Genomic DNA, 25355 nt, shown 5'->3' on the forward strand with positions numbered 1-25355 from the left:
GCCAGGCAGATTCTAAGAGGAGAGAAGAGAAACCCGGTGGATCAGTAGAATCAGTATGGAAGATTTTAAAATTGAGGTAAGCTATTACATGTGGAAGAATGAGAAGACATTCTTTGAACCTGATTTCTCTGTTTTACATTTTTTACGTTATTAGAAGCCTTTCCTCAAGAAGTATGTGCGCTAATGCTATGAAATTTTCAGGAACTCTTCGCAACGTGTTGCTGTCTCCCTGTAACTAAAAAATACGAGATCCTGCAATTAAGTTCTGTTTTGTAGAAAAAGTTAAGTTTGGATATGCAAAATTACAAACTCTGTTAATAATACAATTTCGACCATAAATTAATAACTGTAGTTCAGTGGTCTTATAATCTTCTCAGAACACTACAATAAAAATTTCAGATGAATTGCATGATTAGAATTTGAGTTATGGCTTTTTATAAAAAAAGACAATAAAAAAATTAAAGATTCAAGTTTCTGGCAAAATGTTAATCCCGCATATTTTATTATATTTTTCCGTTAAAACACAGCTCTTTTGCTTTACAAATTGAAATTCTTAGATTTGTACATTAATAAATATGGCTGTAATGATTTTTTAAATAAATGTTTACAATTTCCGTTACATCTCTCCTTAAAAGTTCGCCCAGTCGCGGTTGTAAATTCTAGGGGAGACAGATTCTTCAGTACATTTTTAACTGGCATCCAACTTCATCCTCCTCAACGTTTTAAGTGAGGTCCGTGGCCCTGGTGGGAGATAAAATGTAACATGCACAGTTTGGTTTTGACAATCAATACTATTCAACTTCGGCAATTTTCCATTGTTCGTGGTAAACACAAGCCGCTACGTATTTATTGTGGAGTGTCAGTGGTACAAGTTTTCAACATTAATGAAGATCTTTATCAGGGTATGCTGATGTGATCTTATACTTGAGCAAGTTACGTGACTGGGGTATAAAACAATGGAAAGATCTACGCCTTTAATCTTCTGAAAAGTGTTCAATCTTTCCTCCAAGATATTGACGTAGAGTTCTTGTATTTCCTCACATTTTACGAAAACATAGGTAATTCCTTGAGCTGTCAAGATGCCGTTTTCCTAGGTTCGCTGCAGAATGGCTTTTGTGACAGCTCAATTTGTTGCATCTTCGACGCCATCACACGCGTTCTTCCCATGGCGTGATGTGAAAAAGTGCCATCCACATCAGGTTCAAAATCTTCTTTGTGAAAGGAGACGTTAATAATATTTTTTGTTTTTAAACTGGCTTGCAGCACCAACAGAGAAGTAGATCAGTTTGTTTAGGGAAGGATTATCCTGTTTATGTGGTCCGTTAATTGCAGGTGAAAAGCTTGCACTTCCGTAGTGTATATTCAAGGTGGTCACTTATGACACAAAAATTGTGACTCTCTAGTTTACCTTGATCTTTATAACAGGACACAAATGGATGAACTGTGACCTGCCTATTGGATTCTGTCTCGGGTTCTTCGGCCGACGTTCATCTAATGATTTTACTGGCGTTACGCCAGCACGAGTGGCTAGCATTGTCAAAGCTTCACCATCCATTGCCGGTGGTGAACTGGAGCCGAGCTCGTGGCCGCAGACTATATGTACCTGGCGTGCCAACATCCGAGGGCTTCTCCTCGGTCATTTCCGGTGCGGTTCTCCTTTTGCTACTTGCGACGGTCGTTCGCTGCAGTACGGGATGCCAGGATCCGTTAACCTTAAGGTTTTCCTCTTTCTTGTTGAAACTGATGCGTGTTTTTGTATTTCTACAGCTTCTCTGAACAAGTGCGTGTGATAGTGCTTCTCTACAGCCAGGACTTCCGTGTCGGCGAATTTTATTACGTGGTCGGTCTCACTCAGTGCTTGCTCTGCCACGGCCGATTTCTCCACCTGCCCCAACCTGAAATGTCGATTATGTTCTTTGATCCTGGTGTTTATTAATCGTCCAGTCATTCCGATATAAACTTTTCCGCATGTACATGGTATACGGTATATTCCCGACAATGCAAGTGGGTCCCTTTTCTCCTTTGCCGATCTAAGACATTCTTTGATCTTCCTTGTCGGTTTGAAAATCATCTCTAAGCCGTGTTTGAGCAATATAAGGCCGATTCTATCCGTCACTCTGGAACGAGCTTTGTGGTGTCTTGCGGGAAAATTGAACCGATGTGCTCCAGAGTGCCACTGAGTGGCACTTACGTAAGCAAAGAAACAACATAGAAGCTTACCAGGATGTCGTTTGGTGCAAGTTTCAGTTTCTTCAGCTTCTCAATGAAATGTCTTGAGTCCTTTATATATGTGTCGTTCTGCCCCACGTGTGGCTGGTGCAGAGAGGCCAAGTGTTTTGTCAGATTATACGTCGATGAGCCAGGAGCGCTAACAATCGGTATTAGTGGAACGTTGTTCTTATGGATCTTGGGTATCCATACAGCCGAGGTGGAAGGCCTTCTGTGTTGCGTAGGTTTCTAAGCCGACAGACATACAGAGAAACCTGAGCAACACAGAAGCCCTACTACCTCGGCTGTATGGATTACCCAAGATCCATTTGATTGAGAAGCTGAAGAAACTGAAACTTGCACCAAACGACATCCTGGTCAGCTTCGATGTTGTTGCTTTGCTTACGAAAGTGCCACTCAGTGACGCTCTGGAGCACATCGGTTCCATGTTCCCGCAAGACATCAAAAAGCTCTTCCATGCATGTCTCACCACGAGCTATTTCACGTGGAATGGCGATTTCTACGAACAGCTGGAAGGCGTCGCCATGGGTAGTCCTCTCAGTCCAGTGGTGGCCAACTTCTTCATGGAACAATTCGAAGCACACGCACTGGACTTGGCGACTTGCAAACCTAAGGTGTGGTACAGGTACGTCGAAGATACTTTCGTTGTGTGGAACCATGGCGAAGAACAGCTCGGTGACTTCCTAAGACATTTGAACAGCCTCCATGCCAACATGAAATTTACCATGGAAGTAGAAAAGGACAAAAAACTGCCATTTCTAGATGTGAAGGTCACAAGGGATGGTGAAAACTTGGGACACAGCGTGTATCAAAAACAGACACACACGGACCGATACCTGCACAAACTATCAAACCACCACCCGAGCTAGAAAAGGGGCATGATTAATACGGTCGTGACGCGAGCAGGACGAATATGTGAGCCGCAACACCACAGACGTGAAATACAATTCCTGGAAAGTATTCTGAGGAGCAATGGTTCTCCACACGTTATATTAGAAGTATAACAGAGCCAAACACTCGGCAATGTAAGGAATCAGAAAAAGAAATGTCGGATAAGACCTTTCTGCCATACATTCCCAGAGTGACGGACAGAATCGGCCTTATATTGCTCAAAGATTATTTTGAAACCGACAAGGAAGATCAAAGAGTGTCTTAGATCGGCAAAGGAGAAAAGGGACCCACTTTTCAATGTCGGGAATAAACAGTATACTATGTACATGCGGAAAAGTTTATGTCGGAATGACTGGACGATCAATCAACACCAGGATCAAAGAACATAAGCGACATTGCAGGTTGGGGCAGGTGGAGAAATCGGCCCTGGCAGAGCAAGCACTGAGTGAGACCGACCACGTAATAAAATTTGCCGACACGGAAGTTCTGGTTGTAGAGAAGCACTATCACACACGCTTGTTCAGAGGAGCTGTAGAAATTCAAAAACACGCATCAGTTTTAACAAGAAAGAGGAAAGCCTTAAGGCTAACAGATCCCGGCTTCCTGTACTGCAGCGAAGGACCATCGCAGGTAGCAAGAGGAGAACCGCACCGGATGTGACCTAGGAGAAGCCCTCGGATGTTGGCGCGCCAGGTACATATAGTCTGCGGCCACGAGCTCGGCTCCAGTTCACCACCGACAACGGAGGGTGAAGCTTTGACAATGACAGCCACTCGTGCTATCGTAACGTCAGTAAAATCATTAGATGATCGTCGGCCGAAGAACTCGAGACAGAAGCCAATAGGCAGTTTGTCAACAAGTGGCCACGAAAGCCTTAACAATTTTGAACTGTGACCTGTTTGTGTACCGAGTGGTGCCCGTGTAAATCGTCTTGCCCAACAAAGGAATAGTTTCCAGAAAAGGCAGCAAGAACTAATCACTCAACTGCCAAAGTTTGCTTTTTGTCTTTCATAAATTTACCTGGACCTTTGGCAACAAAATGACGCGTTTTCAGGTTTTCAAGGTTAGCTACGAACACTTCCAAAACTCCTTCTCTTGGTTTTATGGTTATCACCGGTCTGTGCCACCCATTCCTTATGTTCTACACTCCTGGAAATGGAAAAAAGAACACATTGACACCGGTGTGTCAGACCCACCATACTTGCTCCGGACACTGCGAGAGGGCTGTACAAGCAATGATCAAACGCACGGCACAGCGGACACACCAGGAACCCCGGTGTTGGCCGTCGAATGGCGCTAGCTGCGCAGCATTTGTGCACCGCCGCCGCCAGTGTCAGCCAGTTTGCCGTGGCATACGGAGCTCCATCGCAGTCTTTAACACTGGTGGCATGCCGCGACAGCGTGGACGTGAACCGTGTGTGCAGTTGACGGACTTTGAGCGAGGGCGTATAGTGGGCATGCGGGAGGCCGTGTGGACGTACCGCCGAATTGCTCAACACGTGGGGCGTGAGGTCTCCACAGTACATCGATGTTGTCGCCAGTGGTCGGCGGAAGGTGCACGTGCCCGTCGACCTGGGACCGGACCGCAGCGACGCACGGATGCACGCCAAGACCGTAGGATCCTACGCAGTGCCGTAGGGGACCGCACCGCCACTTCCCAGCAAATTAGGGACACTGTTGCTCCTGGGGTATCGGCGAGGACCATTCGCAACCGTCTCCATGAAGCTGGGCTACGGTCCCGCACACCGTTAGGCCGTCTTCCGCTCACGCCCCAACATCGTGCAGCCCGCCTCCAGTGGTGTCGCGACAGGCGTGAATGGAGGGACGAATGGAGACGTGTCGTCTTCAGCGATGAGAGTCGCTTCTGCCTTGGTGCCAATGATGGTCGTATGCGTGTTTGGCGCCGTGCAGGTGAGCGCCACAATCAGGACTGCATACGACCGAGGCACACAGGGCCAACACCCGGCATCATGGTGTGGGGAGCGATCTCCTACACTGGCCGTACACCACTGGTGATCGTCGAGGGGACACTGAATAGTGCACGGTACATCCAAACCGTCATCGAACCCATCGTTCTACCATTCCTAGACCGGCAAGGGAACTCGCTGTTCCAACAGGACAATGCACGTCCGGATGTATCCCGTGCCACCCAACGTGCTCTAGAAGGTGTAAGTCAACTACCCTGGCCAGCAAGATCTCCGGATCTGTCCCCCATTGAGCATGTTTGGGACTGGATGAAGCGTCGTCTCACGCGGTCTGCACGTCCAGCACGAACGCTGGTCCAACTGAGGCGCCAGGTGGAAATGGCATGGCAAGCCGTTCCACAGGACTATATCCAGCATCTCTACGATCGTCTCCAAGGGAGAATAGCAGCCTGCATTGCTGCGAAAGGTGGATATACACTGTACTAGTGCCGACATTGTGCATGCTCTGTTGCCTGTGTCTATGTGCCTGTGGTTCTGTCAGTGTGATCATGTGATGTATCTGACCCCAGGAATGTGTCAATAAAGTTTCCCCTTCCTGGGACAATGAATTCACGGTGTTCTTATTTCAATTTCCAGGAGTGTATATTGTCAGGCGTAGAAACGTGTTCTTCTGATTCTTCAAACATGTCAAGTAAAGCTTGTGTGCCTGGACAATCTAGACATATTGCCATCATCACACGCTTGCAGCTGTCAATATTACATACCTAAACTTTCCAAAGGTCATTATAGGTGACTCTAATATTGGTCCCATCTATAATGAACTCTACATTGTGGTGATACAAATAAACGCAAACGTTATGGATTCCAGATACCCCTGCAACAATACACCATTTCGCCGTCAACTCGCAAAATTTCTGCCTTCCATTTTTATATCAGTATTTTCTTTTTCGATGTCAGTGAATAGCTCATTTAAATTTCACACTATTAACCTTTTTGTCTCTGAACCTTAGTACCGTTTTCTTTCAAAATAACACTTTTTTTGCCACACGACAAACGGCTGTTATTGTCATCTTCATGAAACCTTATAACCTTTTCGATTGTGTTCTCGTCTATCAAATTAGACGAACTTTTCTTTTGTAATTCAATAGTAACACGCTGTTCTTTTACTAGATGCATTGTCAATTTAACCAAACGTTCTAACACATTAAATTTATCACTAAATTTTACTCGTCTCCAAGAATTCTGCAGTAAACTGATAATCTTAATTTTATCTTCTTTGTTAGAAATACAGCATTGCTCTCCTATCAAATCATCATGTTCGGTTGCTGAATTTTAGAATTATCATCTGGTTTAGTACAAATTTGCTTTTGCAATGAAACTTCCAATTTCTTTTTGACTATAGTTACCTCTTTCTCATTTTTTGCATTCAAAGTAAAAAGGCCTGTTTGTACCCTTAGTTTTCGAGTTTTAATAGCAGGCGATACACCTAATATTTCATTAGATGAATCTACGTTTTTAATACTTTCAGATAAGTCACAAAATTCTTTATCAGAACTGTCACTGGCCCTTTCTTTGTTAATTGCAAATATCTTAGAATGACGCATTGGATACAGTAATTTTCCCGGTATTATATTCATAAAAGAGCACGCATTTTTAAAACAATGATCAGCTGTTTTCTCTCTCAAACGTTTTGTTCTAGGCTTTTTATGTTTCTTAAAGAGTGTAAGAAAAACTAGCCAAAAAGGTAATGGAATTTTTCTTTCTTCTTCACTGAAACCCTCAATTAATGTCTTTAGGAAACACTCCATACACACTTTTATGACAAGCTTCGTTAATAAGAACACAATAGAACACTGAGACTCCATTTTTCAACTTCACACTTCAAGAGCTCTTGGTTAACTGGTTGTGAGTGAAAAAATGTTGGTTGAAGGGGGGAAACAACACACACCCTTGTACAGGCTTGACTGTCAATCTGTGCAGACTTGCAGATGCTGCCTGCTAGTCTGCTGAAACGTTCAGCAAAGGATTCTCTCAACAAATAGTTGTTACTTACTTTACTCTGACGTATTTGAATCATATAATTGATATACTTTATTCCAGTAGCCTAGATATTGCAGATGTTAAAAAACGTATTTTCGACTCATATTTGTAAATTTCTTCGTAACTTCCTATTGAACCTCAAAGCTGAAACTTATACTGAAGTTTGATATCATAAATTTCTATTAAGTGTGTAATCTTCAGATTTTTATCTGGCCTCCCAACAAAGATATATCAGGCCAAAAAACTAAAAAATTAAAAAATCTGTTTTTTAAAATAGTGTTTTTTTAAGTGTAAGGTTCTCACCAATGATACTCTGTAAAAAGTAGCTGTATTATGTAGTCTAATAGCACAAAGAATATTAAGGCTGAGAAATTACTCCTGTGGGAAACTATTGTTCAAAATTTGAGTTTTTTCTAATTTGCGACCATTAACTTTCAGCTATTAAAATACATTAAGGAATACATTCAGCTAGGTGATAACGTTTTTAATTTGTAGGCGCGACTGTGGTGAACTAAATGCTTTTTATTCGACAAGCCTAGGGCAACCCAATACTGAATAATTAAAAAAACTGCAAATGCAAATAACGCTTGTGGCCTGATCAAAAGTGGCCGCCATTTGTAAATGATAAACAATAAGAAAATTAAAAACTTTTTGAGTTCATTAAACATTAGAAAATTCACCCAGCAAACATAATTTTTTTTGTAAAATGGTCAAGTAACCAATGTTGGACCACTTGTTATGGATTGAACCATAAATGATCGGATTGAATACTTTTCTGAACTCTGAAGGGATTAAAGCGGCTAAGATTATTCGCAGAACGTAGCTGCTGTTTGTTGACAGCTGTCTTAGTGAAAAGTACATTCACAAGTGGATAATCCGCTTTCAAAGTGGACATTTACCTGTCTGCGACGAAGGGAGTTCCAGTACGCCGCCTACTTCGAAAACGAACAGACAGATCGATGCAGATGAGCAAATGATTCGCTACGATTGTCCTGCCAGAATTGTTGATATTGCATGTGAGTTGAACATTAGACACGATTCAGTTTTTTAAATCGTCCTTCAATCTGTAAACTATCGCAAAGTTTGTGCTCATTGGATTCCACGTCAACTGACAGACAAGCACTTACCGGAGCGTCGAAAGCATATTCAAGGCGTTCTGATGAGGAAGAAGTAGACATTCTTAGTCTCATAGTAAACGTTAATGAGACGTAAGTTGACCAAAGCCGCAGAGTAAGCGGCAGAACATAATGTAGAAACTTCCATCTTCTGCTTCGACAGAAAAGTTCAAAGACCAAATTGCTCATTTATTACACTCCTAAAGGACAACAACATACAATGACAATTACTGCAGGATCTGAAACCCAAAACCGAAAAAAAGAGAAGAAGAATGCTTTAAAAAGGGGTGATTTTTACCTCAAGGTTGTGCTCGCCCTCATTCAGCTGAAAAATAATCGGGTGCAGTCAGATTCTTGCTTTTGAGTCGCTGCAATCATGACAAGGTCCAAGTGTTTTCACCTTTTGGTCCGATGAAGATGAGCCTGCATGAGTCCCATTTTGCGCTGGATTATATGGCTGTCGAGGCTGTGCAAGAACGGTTAATGATTGTCCACAATATCATAAAGCTTCCTCCAAGACGGAACTAGGAAGCTTGTCAAGAGATGTATCAGCTTCAGAGAGACTGAGGGAGATTATGCAGAGAAATTATGTTACATGCAATATTTTTCCCAAAACAACATTTCTTTTAAAAAGTTGCCCTTAGTTTTAGACTTGCCATGATATCTCAGAGGTAGATTGTTTCGTTAATATGTTCCCGACAACGGATACTAATGTTCGAATTAAGCCGATATGTAGATTCTAAATACCGCAGAAATGTGCACAGGCTGTTAGACTGCCTTAAAGAGCTCACATACTTACTGTAAATGAAACGCAGTGAAGACCTGTTCCACAATATAAAATTTTGAGAAATAAAAAAATTTATGTACCAAGGTGTTACTAGTTAATGAATTCTATGATCAGTACATGAAGGGAGCTCTTAACGTAGAATACAAGATGGTAGAAAAACAAAATAAGAAATTGCTAGTCAGAATGTTTGGTTTGATAAAATTACTTAATAGTGATACTTTTCGAATAACGTGTGCTCATCACAAGGACATAGTCAAAATGTTACAGACTCTATTATGCTGTATTAGTAGTTAACAAAATTAAATTTGTGATGGCGGCAGGTGTATAGCCTTCAAAATCTGCATTTCCACTACTTCTTTGCAATTAGACGAGACCAAACTTTGCTATAGGTGTCATAAGCGTGACTCCTCTAAATGAAGCAATATAGCGTATCGTGCGTCGATCAACAATGCTTTGTATAAGATCAACAATATTTCTCTGTAGGTGGAGCGTTTCCTGAGCCAGGTGACCTCTGACCACGTCGCCCTGACGGGACTCAACTTCTTTCCCGTCACTCGCACGCTGCTCCTCACGGTAAGACAAATCCCGTTGCTCAGCGTAGGTTAGTTATGAGAATAATCGCATTTTGTTCAGGGCTTTAGAAAGAAGATGAGGTCCGCAGATCGTTCCTTTTCCCTGTTACCATAAATCGTCCCGACTCCACACATTTTCCCCATTGATGAAGCTTACAATAACATTGTTTCCTATTGGCAGAAGTCTTTCCACAGTTTCCACGCTATTAAACTATGGAAATCTGCCCGCTAATTGAACATTAATGGAATAACTTCAGTAATGAAGCTTTTGGAAATGGAAATGCGCAGTTCACATGTTACGCTTGATAATGTAAGACTTTGAAATCACGATACTATCGTAGTATTTGTCATCTTCGAAAAGCTTTTCGACAATTTAAAATGGCGTGAAGTATTCGAAATCCTCAGTAAACAGGTATAAGTCATAGGAAAAGACGGGTAATATACAGAGTAATACAAAGAAAGAGACGCACTAAGAAAGAATTATACGAATGGGACGGAAATCGGTAGACCTGATGTACAGAAAACAAATGACGCAGTTTCAGAAAAAATTCAACGATTTGTTCAAGAGAAACAACGGAACTAATTGTGCAATTCAATAACGCATTTTTCCACCTATGGTCCTTATGCAAGGAGTTATTCGGCTTGGTACTGATTGAAAGAGTTGTTGGATATCGTCCTGAGAGACATCGTGCCGAATTCTGTTCAATTTGCACGTTAGATCGTCAGAATCCCGAGGTTCCTGCCCATAGTGCTCCAAACTTTCTCAATGGGGGAGCGATTCGGCGACGTGGCTGGGCCGTGTGGGGCTTGGCAAGCACGAATACAAGCAGTGGAATCTTTCGCCTGTGTGGGCGGGCATTATCTTGATGGAATGTAAGCCCATGATGGATTACCATAAAAAGCAACAAAACGGGGCAAAGAATAATGTCGACGTATCGCTGTGCTGTACGAGTGCAGCCGATGACAACCAAAGGTGTCCTGCTATGAATAGAAATCGCGTCCCAAATCATTGCTCATGATAGTCATGTCGTATGGCGGGCGACAGTCAGTTTGGTATCCCACCGTCCTCTGGGGTGTCTCTAGACCCGTCTTCACTGGTCATCGACTTCAGTTCAAAGCGAGGCTCATCACTCAAGGCAATTCTGCTCTAGTCGATGAGATACCAGATCGAAGACGTGTTTGGGGACGCCCCGGACAGAAGTGGAATACCAACCTGTCTGACACGCGCCATAGGTCCCGACAATCAGGAGCGCTGCTTTGGGACGCGATTTCTTTTCCTTTGGTTAACATCCGCTAAACCGTTACAGCACAGCGGTACGTTGACGATACTCTTCTTCCCGTTTTGTTGCCTTTCATGGCAAGCCCTCCTAGGCTTACATTTCACCAAGAAAATGCCCGCCCATACACGCAGAGAGTTTCTACTGCTCGTCTGCGTGCTTGCCAAACCGTACCTTGACCAGCAAGGTCAGCGGATTTCTGCCCAGCTGAGGCCGCTTCGAGCATTATGGGCAGGACCCGCCAACCGGCTCAGGATTTTCACGATCTAATGTGCCAATTGAACAGGATATGGCACATCGTTCAGGGGGCCATCCAACAACTCAAATGGCTCAAATGGCTCTGAGCACTATGGGACTTCTGAGGTAATCAGTCCCCTAGAACTTAGGACTACTTAAACCTAACTAACCTAAGGACATCACACACATACATGCCCGAGGAACGATTCGAACCTGCGACCGTAGCAGTCGCGCGGTTCCAAACTGTAGCGCCTGGAACCTCTAGGCCACATCGGCCGGCCATCCAACAACTCCGTCAATCAATGCGAAACCGAATAAATGCTTGCATTACTGCCAGAGGTGGACCAACGCGTTACCGAGATGTCCTGTTCGTGTAGCTCTTCCTTTTGGATAAATCGTCCAATTTTTTTCTGAAATTGTAATCATTTGTTTGTCTGAACATGTATATTACATCTATCGATTTGCGTTCCATTCAGACAATTCCTTCGTGGTGCGTCTTTTTTTTTTTTTTGTCTTAGAACGTATTTCCATGGCGGCGGGACATGTTTATTAAAGTTTCATCCTTATGTAAGTGTACTTTCAGTGGCGGTAACATTGACGGCAACTAGTGAGTGGGCGTCCTGCTGAAAGGTCACATGACGCATAAATTCTCGAGATGCATACTTTCCCAACGCCTGGAATCGTATTGTAGAGAGCTATTGCACAAGACACGAAAGATCTATTAATTGCTGAAGAGAGGCTGAATGCTCACCAGTGTGTGACAATAATGATAAACAGCCTTACGGGCTTGCCTCGTCCCTAAACTTGTCAGCCAAATAGCATGCTTGGGATGCAATGGGAAGATATGTACTTTCATACCAGCCTCCAGCAACAACTCTTCATTTTCTAACATGGTGTGTTTCAGGCACGGCAAGAAATTCCTCAAGATAACAGTCAGATGCTATTTGCTTCCTTGCCGCAACGAATGCAAGAGTGTAATCGTGGCTGTGAGTGTCGTACCTCATATTGATGTTGATGATAGAAATCACTTCCGAATTAAATGAAAGTTTAGCCATTTAATAGCTGTTGCGTGACGGACATCTCCACAAAGTTTGATAAATATCAGATTAGTGCTTCACTGTGTGACACGTTCCACTTCCGTCAGCGCATATGGACTGAATTAAACTTGCTGAAATGATGTAAATAAAGTCAGTAGCGAAATGCTCTAGATATCGATAGGATATTAAATTTTGAGATTCCTTCGTTTCGGAATCCAGTCACGTTTTCTCATGTGTACTGGACGTCGCTATATCTTGCCTGTGGTGTAAACACTATGAGTGTGGGCTTTTAGTCTCATGTGACTGACGCCAAACCGCCAAACCGCCCAAACGCCCATCTCCTAGTGCCTGAAAAACTGCGATTTGTTAAGCCACTGCCTCTTTTGTCAATAATACAAATAATGCTGCTTCTATGCTCCTTGCACTAGTTGAGCGTTTGTTGCTGATGAGTTCACGTAATTTTGTTCCAGAGTCTTCGGTTTTATGACTTCAATGTATTTACTAGCCAAATGATTTGATAAAAAAAAACTAACTTTGTTTCAGGTGGCAGGTACTATTGTGACCTACGAAATTGTTCTTGTGCAACTAAATACGCCATCAGACGTAGCAGACGTTACCGGCGAAGAATCTGGAAACAAGACTGCCCTCTGCGAAACGTTACGACTCTAAGCTGTCCGCTCATCCTTAATAAAAATCTTGATCAATGAAAATTAAAATAAATCGTGGGAAAGTGTCTGATCTCTAGGAAGTAAAATCGTGTATCTGTATAAACTACAATAAAATAATTTCTTGCATAAATTTTTTTTAATTAAAATTTCACAATATTTCCTGATCTTCGCCTTGAAAATTCTCCATCTTTTTTCAGTTCAATGAGGGCCATCTCTTTCACAGATTTACTATGGATTTCTGGATAACGCAACGCTAATTACCCACCACACTTACCGTGTACTTTCCTAACGTTTCATAAACGGATCATTTTGTTAGATGGTCAACAGTCTCCAAGAGAATTCAGTCTTTGGGTATCATTATTTAGTGAAATCATTTTTTCATTATCTTGACAGGCTCGTGAAATATTGTGTGTATGCATTACTATACGTCACCTGCCCCTTACTATCATAGCGTTGTCTGCGATAATGTTTATTCCAATCATCGTCCAAAAACACACTAAAATTAATGTACCGAGAGTAAACAGTTTATTTACGTATCCAGAGATACAATATCCTGGAATAAGAAGAAATGAAGTAATGAGATGTTTGAAAGCAGTATTCCTGGAAGCAAAGATTCCACTCATATCTCGCATTCTTCCAGCAATCATAATATTAACTTATACTTTACTTGCTATTAGGGTTTTGAATCAAAAGTAGATGTGAAAAAAGAGGATACTGCCTTCATTCATAGACATTTTAGTTGTTAGTACAATTTGTATCAAAAACTGGGCTGAATATGTGGCGGTAATTGAAAATTAGTGCCCACCTGGCTTCGAACCCGGATATCTTCCTTAATCATTAGGCTGCTTTTAGGACTTTTTTCCACTTTTACCCCGCCTTAGTGTGATTATAATCGCCTTTTTCGGTGACAGTCAGACACAAAAAAATATTATTTTTTCATGATAGTGTAGTAATAGTGGCTATTCGTGGAAAACAGAGATAGCAAAATAAAGGGAAAATTGAAAAATACCATCTACTACGTTTGTAGCATTTTCGTTTTGTCACTGTACATTTCGAAGCAATATCATCATAACCATGGCTTTCTGTTGTTATGCAAAGACCTTCATTGCGATTTCATCTCTCCAGAAACCCCTATCTGTTAATTTAGTTGATTTCTTTTGGCTCTGACGTCTCAGTGAAGCAATTCTTGAATGTTCAACGTACACAACTTTCAAAGATGAAAGTATTATTATCTGGGAGTCATTCTCACTTATATACAAAACCAGTGAAATTCCCTTGGGCTAAGGGCTTTCTTGATAGCAATATTTCTTGTAGAACAGAAATTTTCCTTGGGAAACAGTCTTCTTAGAAGTTAGGGAAAAAACATAGTGTCATCTAGTATGGCGGGGAAAGGAATGTAGATATTAAATTCTTAATAGGGGATGGAAATAACAGAATGAGTGACATATATGAGGTCCATTCAAATGAAACCTGGTCAGAGCGTCTACCCTTGCCTTACACGTAAGGTGGCACCATGTAACTGCGGGTATAGTGGCGCCATCTATTAGTAGAGAGACTGACGCGTGAGTACCGTTTGATGTTGCATAGCACCAGTAGGGTTTCACGCCGAAGAGCGAGTGGTCACACAAGCTATCGTTCACAACCGAACGTGCAGGCGAGTAAGCAGGAACGACAAGGAGTGATTCGATTGTTGGCGGCGGAGGGAGTGCACTTGAACTTTCGAAAAATCTGTGCGCAGTGGGTTCCCCACCAACTGACCGCCGAACAGCGCAGTACTGGAATGGCGCTGTCTTTGAGTCATATGCAGCGTTATCATGAGGAGGAATACGGCTTTCTGTCGCGTGTTGTCACAGATGACGAAACATGGTGTCACCATTTTCAACCCGAAAGCAAGCGGACGACGAAGTGTGTGGCTGGGTCCAGGTCTGGATCCGACAGCAGCCTACTAGCTTCTTCAAGCAAGGAATCGGCCGGCTGGTGTCGCAACTGGATAAATGTGCCAACAGTTTTGGTGACTATTTTTATGTGTACTGTGTATAATTACATTTTTGAGTTAGTAAAATCGTTACCGTTACTTTAGAGATCGGGTTTCACTTGAATGCCCTTTATACAGGGTGTTACAAAAAGGTACGGCCAGACTTTTAGGAAACATTCCGCACACACAAATAAAGGAAAGATGTTATGTGGACATGTGTCCGGAAACGCCTAATTTCCATGTTAGAGCTCATTTTAGTTTCGTCAGTATGTACTGTACTTCCTCGATTCACCGCCAGTTGGCCCAATTGAAGGAAGGTAATGTTGACTTCGGTGCTTGTGTTGACATGCGACTCATTGCTCTACAGTACTAGCATCAAGCACATCAGTATGTAGCATCAACAGGTTAGTGTTCATGACGAACGTGGTTTTGCAGTCAGTGCAATGTTTACAAATGCGGAGTTGGCAGATGCCCATTTGATGTATGGATTAGCACGGCGCAATAGCCGTGGAGCGATACGTTTGTATCGAGACAGATTTCCAGAACGAAGGTGTCCCGACAGGAAGACGTTCGAAGCAATTGTTCGGCGTCTTAGGGAGCACGGAACATTCCAGTCTATGACTCGCGACTGGGGAAGACCTAGAACGACGAGGACACCTGCAATGGACGAGGCAATTCTTCGTGCAGTTGACGATAACCCTAATGTCAGCCTCAGAGAAGTTGCTGCTGTGCAAGGTAACGTTGACCACGTCACTGTATAGAGAGTGCTACGGGAGAACCCGTTGTTTCCGTACCATGTACAGCGTGTGCAGGCACTATCAGCAGCTGATTGGCCTCCACGGGTACACTTCTGCGAATGGTTCATCTAACAATGTGTCATTTCAGTGCAAATGTTCTCTTTGCGGATGAGGCTTGATTTCAACGTGATCAAATAGTAAATTTTCACAATCAACATGTGTGGGCTGACGAGAATCCGCACACAATTGTGCAATCACGTCATCAGCACAGATTTTCTGTGAACGTTTGGGCAGGCATTGTTGGTGATGTCTTGATTGGGCCCCATGTTCTTCCACCTACGCTCAATGGAGCACGTTATCATGATTTCATACGGTATACTTTACCTGTGCTGCTAGAACATGTACCTTTACATGTACTACACACCAATTCCATGGCCTCCACGCTCTCCTGACCTCAACCCTCTTGACTTTCATTTATGGGGGCATTTGAAAGGTCTTGTCTACGCAACCCCGGTACCAAATGTAGAGACTCTTCGTGCTCGTATTGTGGACGGCTGTGATACAATACGCTATTCTCCAGGGCTGCTTCAGTGCATCAGGGATTCCATGCGACGGAGGGTGGATGCATGTATCCTCGCTAACGGAGGACATTTTGAACATTTCCTCTAACGAAGTGTTTGAAGTCACGCTGGTACGTTGTGTTGCTGTGTGTTTCCATTCCATGATTAATGTGATTTGAAGAGAAGTAATAAAATGAGCTCTAACATGGAAAGTAAGCGTTTCCGGACACATGTCCACATAACATATTTTCTTTCTTTGTGTGTGAGGAATGTTTCCTGAAAGTTTGGCCGTACCTTTTTGTAACACCCTGTATAACAAACATTAGCAGGGAACCCTGGTTTACATATAAAATAAGCAAAAGAAATGAACTCCTAGCTTGCCTTTTATGTTGGCGTCAAGTCACGTCGTCATAGTCACAGTATTTTTATGGTGTGTGTCTTCATGTGGTTGTTATACCTAGAACTGTTGAAGTTCTGGCACTTGTTCTGGATGCTGTGTTCATCAGAAATTACATTCAAATAATCATAATGTTATTTCTAGTTACTTCGGCTTTGCTTCCTGAGCTTTCAGTGCTTAACCCCAAATGCCCTTGGTACTCCTGTGCAACCACTCTCGTGAGCATAGTTGCATAATGCGTCAGACTTTCTCGCTAGCCAAATGCTTAGCATGCGGGAGAAGTGCCCAGTGATGCTGATTGTGTGAGGTGTAGCCCTCGCGATGCAAAGTTTCTTCTTTCTGATACAGTTCTAAACACTGGTGATTTCATAGTATAAAAGGTAATGGGATTTGGTTTCCACCAAATTGGATTTACCGCAAATCGGAGTTGGGATGAGATTTGTCCTGTTATTCTTTTCCACACACTGATAAGATTTCGCGACTAAATCTATCTAGACAGCCCTGGAGTGTATGAAGCTTTTTTTCCCCCAAAGCCCGATATGTCGCGAAATTAAAACCACAGTGAGAATCCAGTGAAGTTCTGCGCAATGTGTGCACGTCGCACTTGTCATGTCTGTGTGCATAGTGAGCACGTAAACATTTGCCTTAATTTTTAGACACACTGAATGGATTGTGCCTCAGATATTTAATGGTTAACCGGTTACGTCGACCTACTGCCGTCAGTTGCGGATTCATGGTGTGAGTTTTTTAATTTGTAATTCTTGACTGGGTGCTCTAGTCCATTATTCGTTTTTATCGCATTAGGTTGGGTAGATATTTCTTGTCCTTCCTTATCTTTTTTTTTAATATAGCCACGTTTGGTGAACCGCAGATTCGTGTTTTCCGCTTACCTGTCTATCCGCTAATTGCGTCATTTATACATTGGGAAAGGATGTTCGGTCCCGTCTATGTTGCAACCCTAATGTCAGGATTCATCATGTAAGTAATTTGCTCTGTTTCTCACTATTGATTTATGAGTATAATTCGGCCACAACTGTAGCGAACGTTTTTCTAATTTCGCCGAGCTGACCAGATGATGCGGGTTCTAGGCTAAGAAACCTGTCGTTAAGTAAATTATTTACAAGTGCAGCTAAGCCGTTACTATCCAAGATGGCTAGAACAATAATGTCTCCGGCCCTGTGTGAAGTGCGTGCTGTTGTTCGATTTCTTCATGCTGAGGGGTGCAATGCAGCAGAAAGTCATTGACTGATTTATAACGTGTACGGTGAGAATTTCGTGAGTGAAATAAAAGTGTGCCAGGTGCAGGTACTTCGAAGCAGACCGTACAGGCGTTCATGATGCTGGCGGTCAGTGAAGGAAGCGAGTGTCACTCGATGATCTTGTTCACCGAGAAGATCAGGGAATCCGAAAAAATCGTCACGTCACAATTTCTATGTTGAGTGATTCGTTCCCCGAAATTTAACTCTCAGTTCTCTATACTATGGTGAATGAGTCTTCAGTACCACAAAATCTGTGCGAGATGGCTTCCTGAGATGCTGTCGACCATCCCAAAACGCAGCGAATTCGGAGCGCCTTAACGTTTCTCCGGCGCTGCCATGATGAAGGAGAAGATTTTTTGGACAAAACTGTTAGCTTCAAAAATGAAGAAACGAAAGAGCAATCCAAATAGTTGATTCATTCGCAATCCCCGAGGAAACCAAAGAATGGCAAGCGAACTTTCTCCTTCAAAAAGTGTATGGCTACTGTGTTCTGGGACACAAAAGCAGTTTTGCTGATGCAATTCATGGACAGTGGCATGATCATCACTGCAGGCTCATCCAGCGTATCCCTTGAACGTCTACGAAAAGCAGTTCAGAACAAGCGAAGAGAAAAGTTGTCATCAGGCATTGTCGTCCTTCACTACACTGCAGCACTCTTGCAGTCTTTTCGATGGGCTCACCCACAATACAGCAAGGACGTGGCTCCCTCTGATTTTCATCTCTTTGCTCACATGGAACTCTGCCCAGGAGGACAGCATTTACGTGCAGATTACAAGCTGCAGATCGGCGTATGGAATTGGCTGAAAGTGTGTGCGCCTGCCATCTATGATGAGGGTATTGAAAAGCTGGTACAACGCTACGAAAAAGTCTAGCAAACCAGCTTGCGGATTTTAATGAGAAAAAAGCACACGAGCAAGATATCAGCCGCAGCCCCTCGGCCGAAAATTTGGGCCATAACTCTGTTGATACACGATTATGATCTTCTGAAAGCACAGTTTTTAACTTCGCGCAAGCCGCTTGTCATTTGTGCCGGAGAGCGAAGTGCTGTACTCGTATAGCGAAGAACGTTAACACGTTGGTCTTCATAATGTTTATGAACTAACAGGCGATAGCGCTTTGTTCATTGTGTGAAAGTGCACAATAAACAACCTGTAACTAGTATCAGAGATCACATGGCTTTGAACACTTTTATGTTGCGATTCATAAATGCCGTATAAATTAAAGAAATGAATGAGTGTGTTATTAGAGAAGTAGCGTAGCCCTGTTTAATTATTAACATCGCTGATGTGTGTCATTTTCTTTGGGTTGAAAAGCTGACACAATTAAGGTGAAGGGTTTTCGTTATTCTTCAACGTGACTGGCATGATTAAATCAATCTAAAATCATTGACGCCATTTCGTAATAACTATTCAGTTGCTTAGGTTTATTCATTTTGATTTTGAGGCATAATATTGAACATATATGTGCGTGAGGTTGGCATACTGCGTACTTTTTTTTTCGCATAAAACTACGAAACAACGTGTTCTCAAACAAGATTTCAAAACATGTTCGGTAGACGTGTTCGCATCCTCCCTTAGCTTCCCTCGCCTTCAACATCCCGCGTATAGGAAGGCTTTGGTGGTCATGCCACTGTACAGTGTTCGGCGCTCGGGCGTTTTGCGGCTGACATGGGAAACTCCCCCCCCCCCCCCCCCCCTCTCAAATTTAGAGGTAATATGACCCAGTGGATAGCCCGTCAGTAACTGAACACAGGCCAAGCATGAAAATAGGAAGCAGGTGTACTGAACTGTGAAAAAAAGCGAAATAGAAACAGTGAACGGGCCAAGAAAATGAAGTGCAATAAAGAGCAGCGTGAAATATAAACGGCGTCGTAGGTAAGTGGTCATTATGTTGGACTGCCAAAGGAGCTGTGTTCAGAACTCTCTCGTGCCACTTTTTGTTCCCCCACAACAAAAATGGCTCAAATGGCTCTGAGCACTATGGGACTTTACTTCTGAGGTCAGCAGTCCCCTAGAACTTAGAACTACTTAAACCTAACTAACCTAAGGACATCACACACACCGATGCCCGAGGCAGGATTCGAACCTGCGACCGTAGCGGTCGCGCGGTTCCAAACTGTAGCGCCTGGAACCGCTCGGCCACTACACATTGTGTTGTGGATTGGCAAGAGGGCCAACCCACTAATGTAAGAGGAAGCCGAAAGGCACGCGTTTTAGTGGGCAGGCGTGAGGTCTGACAGGCTGGCGTGAGGTCTGGAACAGGACAAGGAAGTTAGACTAGAAAATAAGGATGTAGCTGGTGGAATACTTAACTTTAATCCATTAATGTTGAACGTAGCTCTTGTCTGTACATTCTTTACAATATCAATAGCAACTGATAATGGCGCCTTGCTAGGTCGTAGCAAATGACGTAGCTGAAGGCTATGCTAACTATCGTCTCGGCAAATGAGAGCGTAATTTGTCAGTGAACCATCGCTAGCAAAGTCGGCTGTACAACTGGGGCGAGTGCTAGGAAATCTCTCTAGACCTGGCGTGTGGCGGCGCTCGGTCTGCAATCACTGATAGTGGCGACACGCGGGTCCGACGTATACTAACGGACCGCGGCCGATTTAAAGGCTACCACCTAGCAAGTGTGGTGTCTGGCGGTGACACCACACATTGGTTATAGAATATGAGTCATGTGGTGAGAATACTTTACCGTCGCAAGTAAATATGATGAATAGTGAGAGCAGGCGATACACCACATAGACTTCTCACAGAAATGAAAACAACGAATAAACGCCTGTGAACTATGTTACAACAGAGGAATTCAATAGTCGAGACTTCCAAAACGGAACACAAATTCAAAAACGTTAAAAACATATATTGTGACACATCACAGAGGAACTGTGCGATTGTGAAACTGTTGCATTCGTTTCTTGCAGCTTATGTGAGAAACTATTATGTTTTCATCAGTTCCTTGGGAGTGATCACAGTCACATTCATACGAACACCTATATCGGTCAAGGAGACATGTCTCACTCACTTACGAGTCGTACAAATTGGGGCGTCGATAAGATATTGCTATCATATGACACACGTACTGTCACTAATGCGTGTGGGGCACACCAGACGTGTTTTCTGGTGGAGCTTGTCGCCTTGTCTCCAAACTCTTGTGGTTCCCATTCGAAAGCAACTGGCTTTTGGCTGCTAATAAAGTAGTTTTGCAGAATCAACTGTCATTATAGGTCCCATTTCGCTGTTGAAAAAGACGTTACACCACGACACAAACACGGATTTAAATAAAGCGAACAGCGCAAAAAAAGAAAGAAACAAGAAAAAAAAGAAAAAAGAAAGAATGGGCCCTGAGACGTTTGAACACGACTCGCCCTCTCGGTAGCATTTCTTATTCCTTGATCGTTCACTGTTTCTACAGCGCGTTTAAAATTAGTTCAACTTCTGACAGTTCAGTAGGGAGCGTGTGGAGGGGAGAGTAGTTGGCAGCACTGCTAAACACGACAGCAGCTCACGATAATGCCACGCCTACTCGACGTGGACTCTGTCATTCTCGCGTCACTGTGTGAACAGCAAACTGCGACTGCAGTCTTTTTGAAACGATTTTAAATAAACTATTCGGTAATAAACTCTGACTCTCGCACATCTTATAGCTTAATTCGTCAGCTACATGATGAATTGCCTATCATGTCGTTGATGATCACAGTTATTGTGATACTTCGATATCAGTAAACTACTACAAGAAATTTTTAAGATTTGCAGTGAAAAATATGAATCTACGCCTGGTGTTTGTTAGGTTATATGCTGCTCCATATGACATTTAGTTAACATACTGCTTTATTCTTTAAGCTTGGAAAGATATCGCTATCTGTCTCCAATGTCGAGAAAATTGAATGAATGTAAAGTGCTCCATCACGAATGCACGCGCCAGTGGAAAAGCTACAATGAAATATTCACAATACCCTCGTGTCTCATAAACGGTGTGAGACAACAAAAATAGATTTTGATAAATGATAGTGCACAAAGAAGAGAGTATTTTGACATATGATTAATACTTGTATGCGAAACTTCCATATCTACCACGATATCCAAGCGTCTCCAGTTTTTTCAACAAAATGATGTAATATTTAAGGACGATCAGCAGTTGGTGAAACGAGAATTACTGTGGGTTTTACAACAGTATAAGTGAAGAAGTTACATGTTTATTTTTGTATTGACATTGGGCTTTTTCATAACTATTGACCTGTCTTACCTTGAGGTGCTACTTTAATAGTACACCGTTTCAGAATTCTGTCACAATTTGAACTGTATTAGAATGTTAGTGAGGTGAATATTGGTAAACTCAGCCGTATTTTGGCAAAAGCAGCAGATTTTAACATGGCAACAAGAGAAGTTACATATGACTCGATACTGTCACATTCCTTCATGAAATCTATGTCTCCGCAACCATCTTCTTAGTATGGCTGACAGTTCGAGACTAGTTCTGTGGAAACCGCCATATTCATGCTAGATTCAACTTTATCCAATGGAACATTTCTTTGTACCCAGAGCAAAGTATTCGCCTTGGTACACAGCATAGTGGGAGCTTTATCCTTCACAACCGAGTGGCATGGCATTTAGTCCATATGTTGTTGTTGTAGTCTTCAGTCCTGAGACTGGTTTCATGCAGCTCTCCATGCTACTCTATCCTGTGCAAGCTTCTTCATCTCCCAGTACCTACTGCAGCCAACATCCTTCTGAATCTGCTTACTGTATTCATTTCTTGGTCTCCCTCTACGATTTTTACCCTCCACGCTGCCCTCCAGTACTAAATTGGTGATCCCTTGATGCCTCAGAACATGTCCTACCAAGCGATCCCTTCTTCTAGTCAAGTTGTGCCACAAACTCCTCTTCTCCCCAATTCTATTCAATACTTCCTCATTAGTTATGTGATTTACCCACCTAATCTTCAGCATTCTTCTGTAGCACCACATTTCAAAAGCTTCTATTCTCTTCTTGTCTAAACTATTTATCGTCCATGTTTCACTTCCATACATGGCTACACTCCATACAAATACTTTCAGAAACGACTTCCTGACACTTAAATCAGTACTCGATGTTAACAAATTTCTCTTCTTCAGAAACGCTTTCCTTGCCATTGCCAGTCAACATTTTATATCCTCACTACTTCGACCATCATCAGTTATTTTTCTCATTTCCTAATCTAATTCCCTCAGCATCACCCGACTTAATTTGACTACATTCCATTATCCTCGTTTTGCTTTTGTTGACGTTCATCTTATATCCTCCTTTGCTGTCTGTGAAAGAATTACAATGTCATCGGCGAACTTCAAAGTTTTTATTTCTTCTCCATGGATTTTAATACCTACTCCGAACCTTTCTTTTGTTTCCTTTACTGCTTGCTCAATATACAGATTGAATAGCATCGGCGAGAGGCTACAACCCTGTCTCACTCCCTTCCCAACCACTGCTTCCCTTTCATGTCCCTCGACTCTTATAACTGCCATTTGGTTTCTGTACAAATTGTAATTAGCCTTTCGCTCCATGTATTTTAACCCTGCTACCTTTAGAACTTGAAAGAGAGTATTCCAGTCAACATTGTCAAAAGCTTTCTCTAAGTCTACAAATGCTAGAAACGTAGGTTTGCCTTTCCTTAATCTATTTTCTAAGATAAGTCGTAGGGTCAGTATTGCCTCACGTGTTCCAACATTTCTACGGAATCCAAACTGATCTTCCATGAGGTCGGCTTCTACCACTTTTTCCATTCGTCTGTAAAGAATTCGCGTTAGTATTTTGCAGCTGTGATTTATTAAACTGAGAGTTCGGTAATTTTCACATCTGTCAACACCTGCTTTCTTTGGGATTGGAATTATTATATTCTTCTTGAAGTCTGAGGGAATTTAGCCCGTCTCATACATCTTGCTCACCAGATGGTATAGTTTTGTCAGGACTGGCTCTCCCAAGGCTGTCAGTAGTTCTAATGGAATGTCAGAAAATGGTTCAAATGGCTCTGAGCACTATGGGACTTAACTTGTAAGGTCATCAGTCCCCTAGAACTTAGAACTAGTTAAACCTAAGGACATCACACACATCCATGCCCGAGGCAGGATTCGAACCTGAGACAGTAGCGGTCGCGAGGTTCCAGACTGTAGCGGCTTTAACGCTTGTCCACGCCGGCCGGCAACTATTGTCAGATTCGGAGGAATATTTTGCAGGACAACATTATCTTCGCCACTTTTATTCCGAATCTGGTGTTCATACGTGCTGCACCGTTATTATGGATGCAATGCCAACACAAAACATAGGTTCCTAATACCTGACAACAGCAGAACACCTCAACGCTAGAAAATTCCACTTTACAACGACAGCTAAGAATATAACTGCATCATATACGCTGTACCACGTTATATCGTCTATCCACGGCCTGGGAACAGGGGCACTTTACAAACCGAACTGCTGGTGCCGTGGTATGGAAAGACGGTGAGCCAAACGTCCAGTATACTTTCTTCCTGTTTTCGTGATTGATCAGTGTTCAGATTTTGACGGGCAGTCCGCTGGACCCTCTTACCAGTAAATCTGAGAGGGTGCTATGGAGAGTTTCCCTTGCGAGGAACGCCGCGCTAAGTTTAAAAGCTGTATATCTAGAAGGTCACAACTGCATACCAACAGAATTACTGCCCAAATTTTCGCTTTGAATTGGTTGCTGGGACTTTTATCTTGATAGTGTGTGTTTTCCTCGTTAAAATACGATGTCAAATAGCTGACGTTTCCTTGATACAGTCGGACACTAAAGTCTACATACACCCTAAAAGCAACACTTGAAGTCAAAATCAATCAAGAAAATATTATGTATTCACTTTTTGTTACAGAAACAGATATGTTAGGAACTGAAAAACAACATTTACACCACATAATTAATAATAATTCCATATACTACTGACATCTGGAGCATACAAATGAAACAGCGCTCAGCTATAAAAGTAAACATACACTGTGATATTCTTCAGTTTCAGGCCCAATTTAATATTTTGTATCGCCACCGTCTGCTTCGCTCACAGCTTCCAAACATCGGGGCATAGATTGCACCATTTTTTTGTGTACGCAGTTGTGAAGTTATTCCACTATTTCATAAGGCTTTTTTTAAATCATCTTTGCTTTTGATGTATTTTTTATTCTACGCTTTAGTTCTCCCCAAAGATATTCAATTGGGTTAATGTCTGGTGACTGGGGAAGATAACTGTTTTGGTACATTATAAAGTAACCATTCATTTATGACAATGGCCATATGCCTGGGGTCATTGTGTTGCTGAAATACCCGGTCTGTTCTTAGTCCTCGTTTCTCCGCAAATTGCTTCAGATTCTCCTTTAACATGGTGAGATACTTCCATTTATCCGTATTACCTTCAATAAATACTAAATTCCCAACTCCAGCTCCAGACATGCAACCCCCACATAAGAATATTTCCACCACCATACTTCACTGATGGGACAAGATTTCTCTTCTTCCAATTTTCATTACTTTTTCGCCACATCTTTTGCTGTCCATCACAGTGGAGGATGTTAAACTTACTCTCATCCGTGAAAAGTACTCTATTCCAAAATGTGGAATCTTTATTTCGGTGCAGAGTTGCATATTCTAGGCGCTTCTGTTCTTTT

General features: G+C 42.5%; 1 protein-coding gene across 1 annotated transcript in view; it reads left to right on the forward strand.

The window, feature by feature from the left end:
- LOC126235625 (gustatory receptor 5a for trehalose-like) overlaps positions 1-12779 on the forward strand; it is a 167014-nt gene extending 154235 nt beyond the window's left edge. Inside the window, exons 8-9 of the mRNA XM_049944337.1 lie at positions 9471-9560; positions 12654-12779. Coding sequence (XP_049800294.1) covers positions 9471-9560; positions 12654-12779 — 216 coding nt within the window. The remainder of the gene's footprint in view (positions 1-9470; positions 9561-12653) is intronic.
- The last annotated feature ends 12576 nt before the right edge of the window (positions 12780-25355 follow it).

This window comes from Schistocerca nitens, chromosome 2 (assembly GCF_023898315.1).
Source record: "Schistocerca nitens isolate TAMUIC-IGC-003100 chromosome 2, iqSchNite1.1, whole genome shotgun sequence".
NCBI classification, from domain to species: domain Eukaryota; kingdom Metazoa; phylum Arthropoda; class Insecta; order Orthoptera; family Acrididae; genus Schistocerca; species Schistocerca nitens.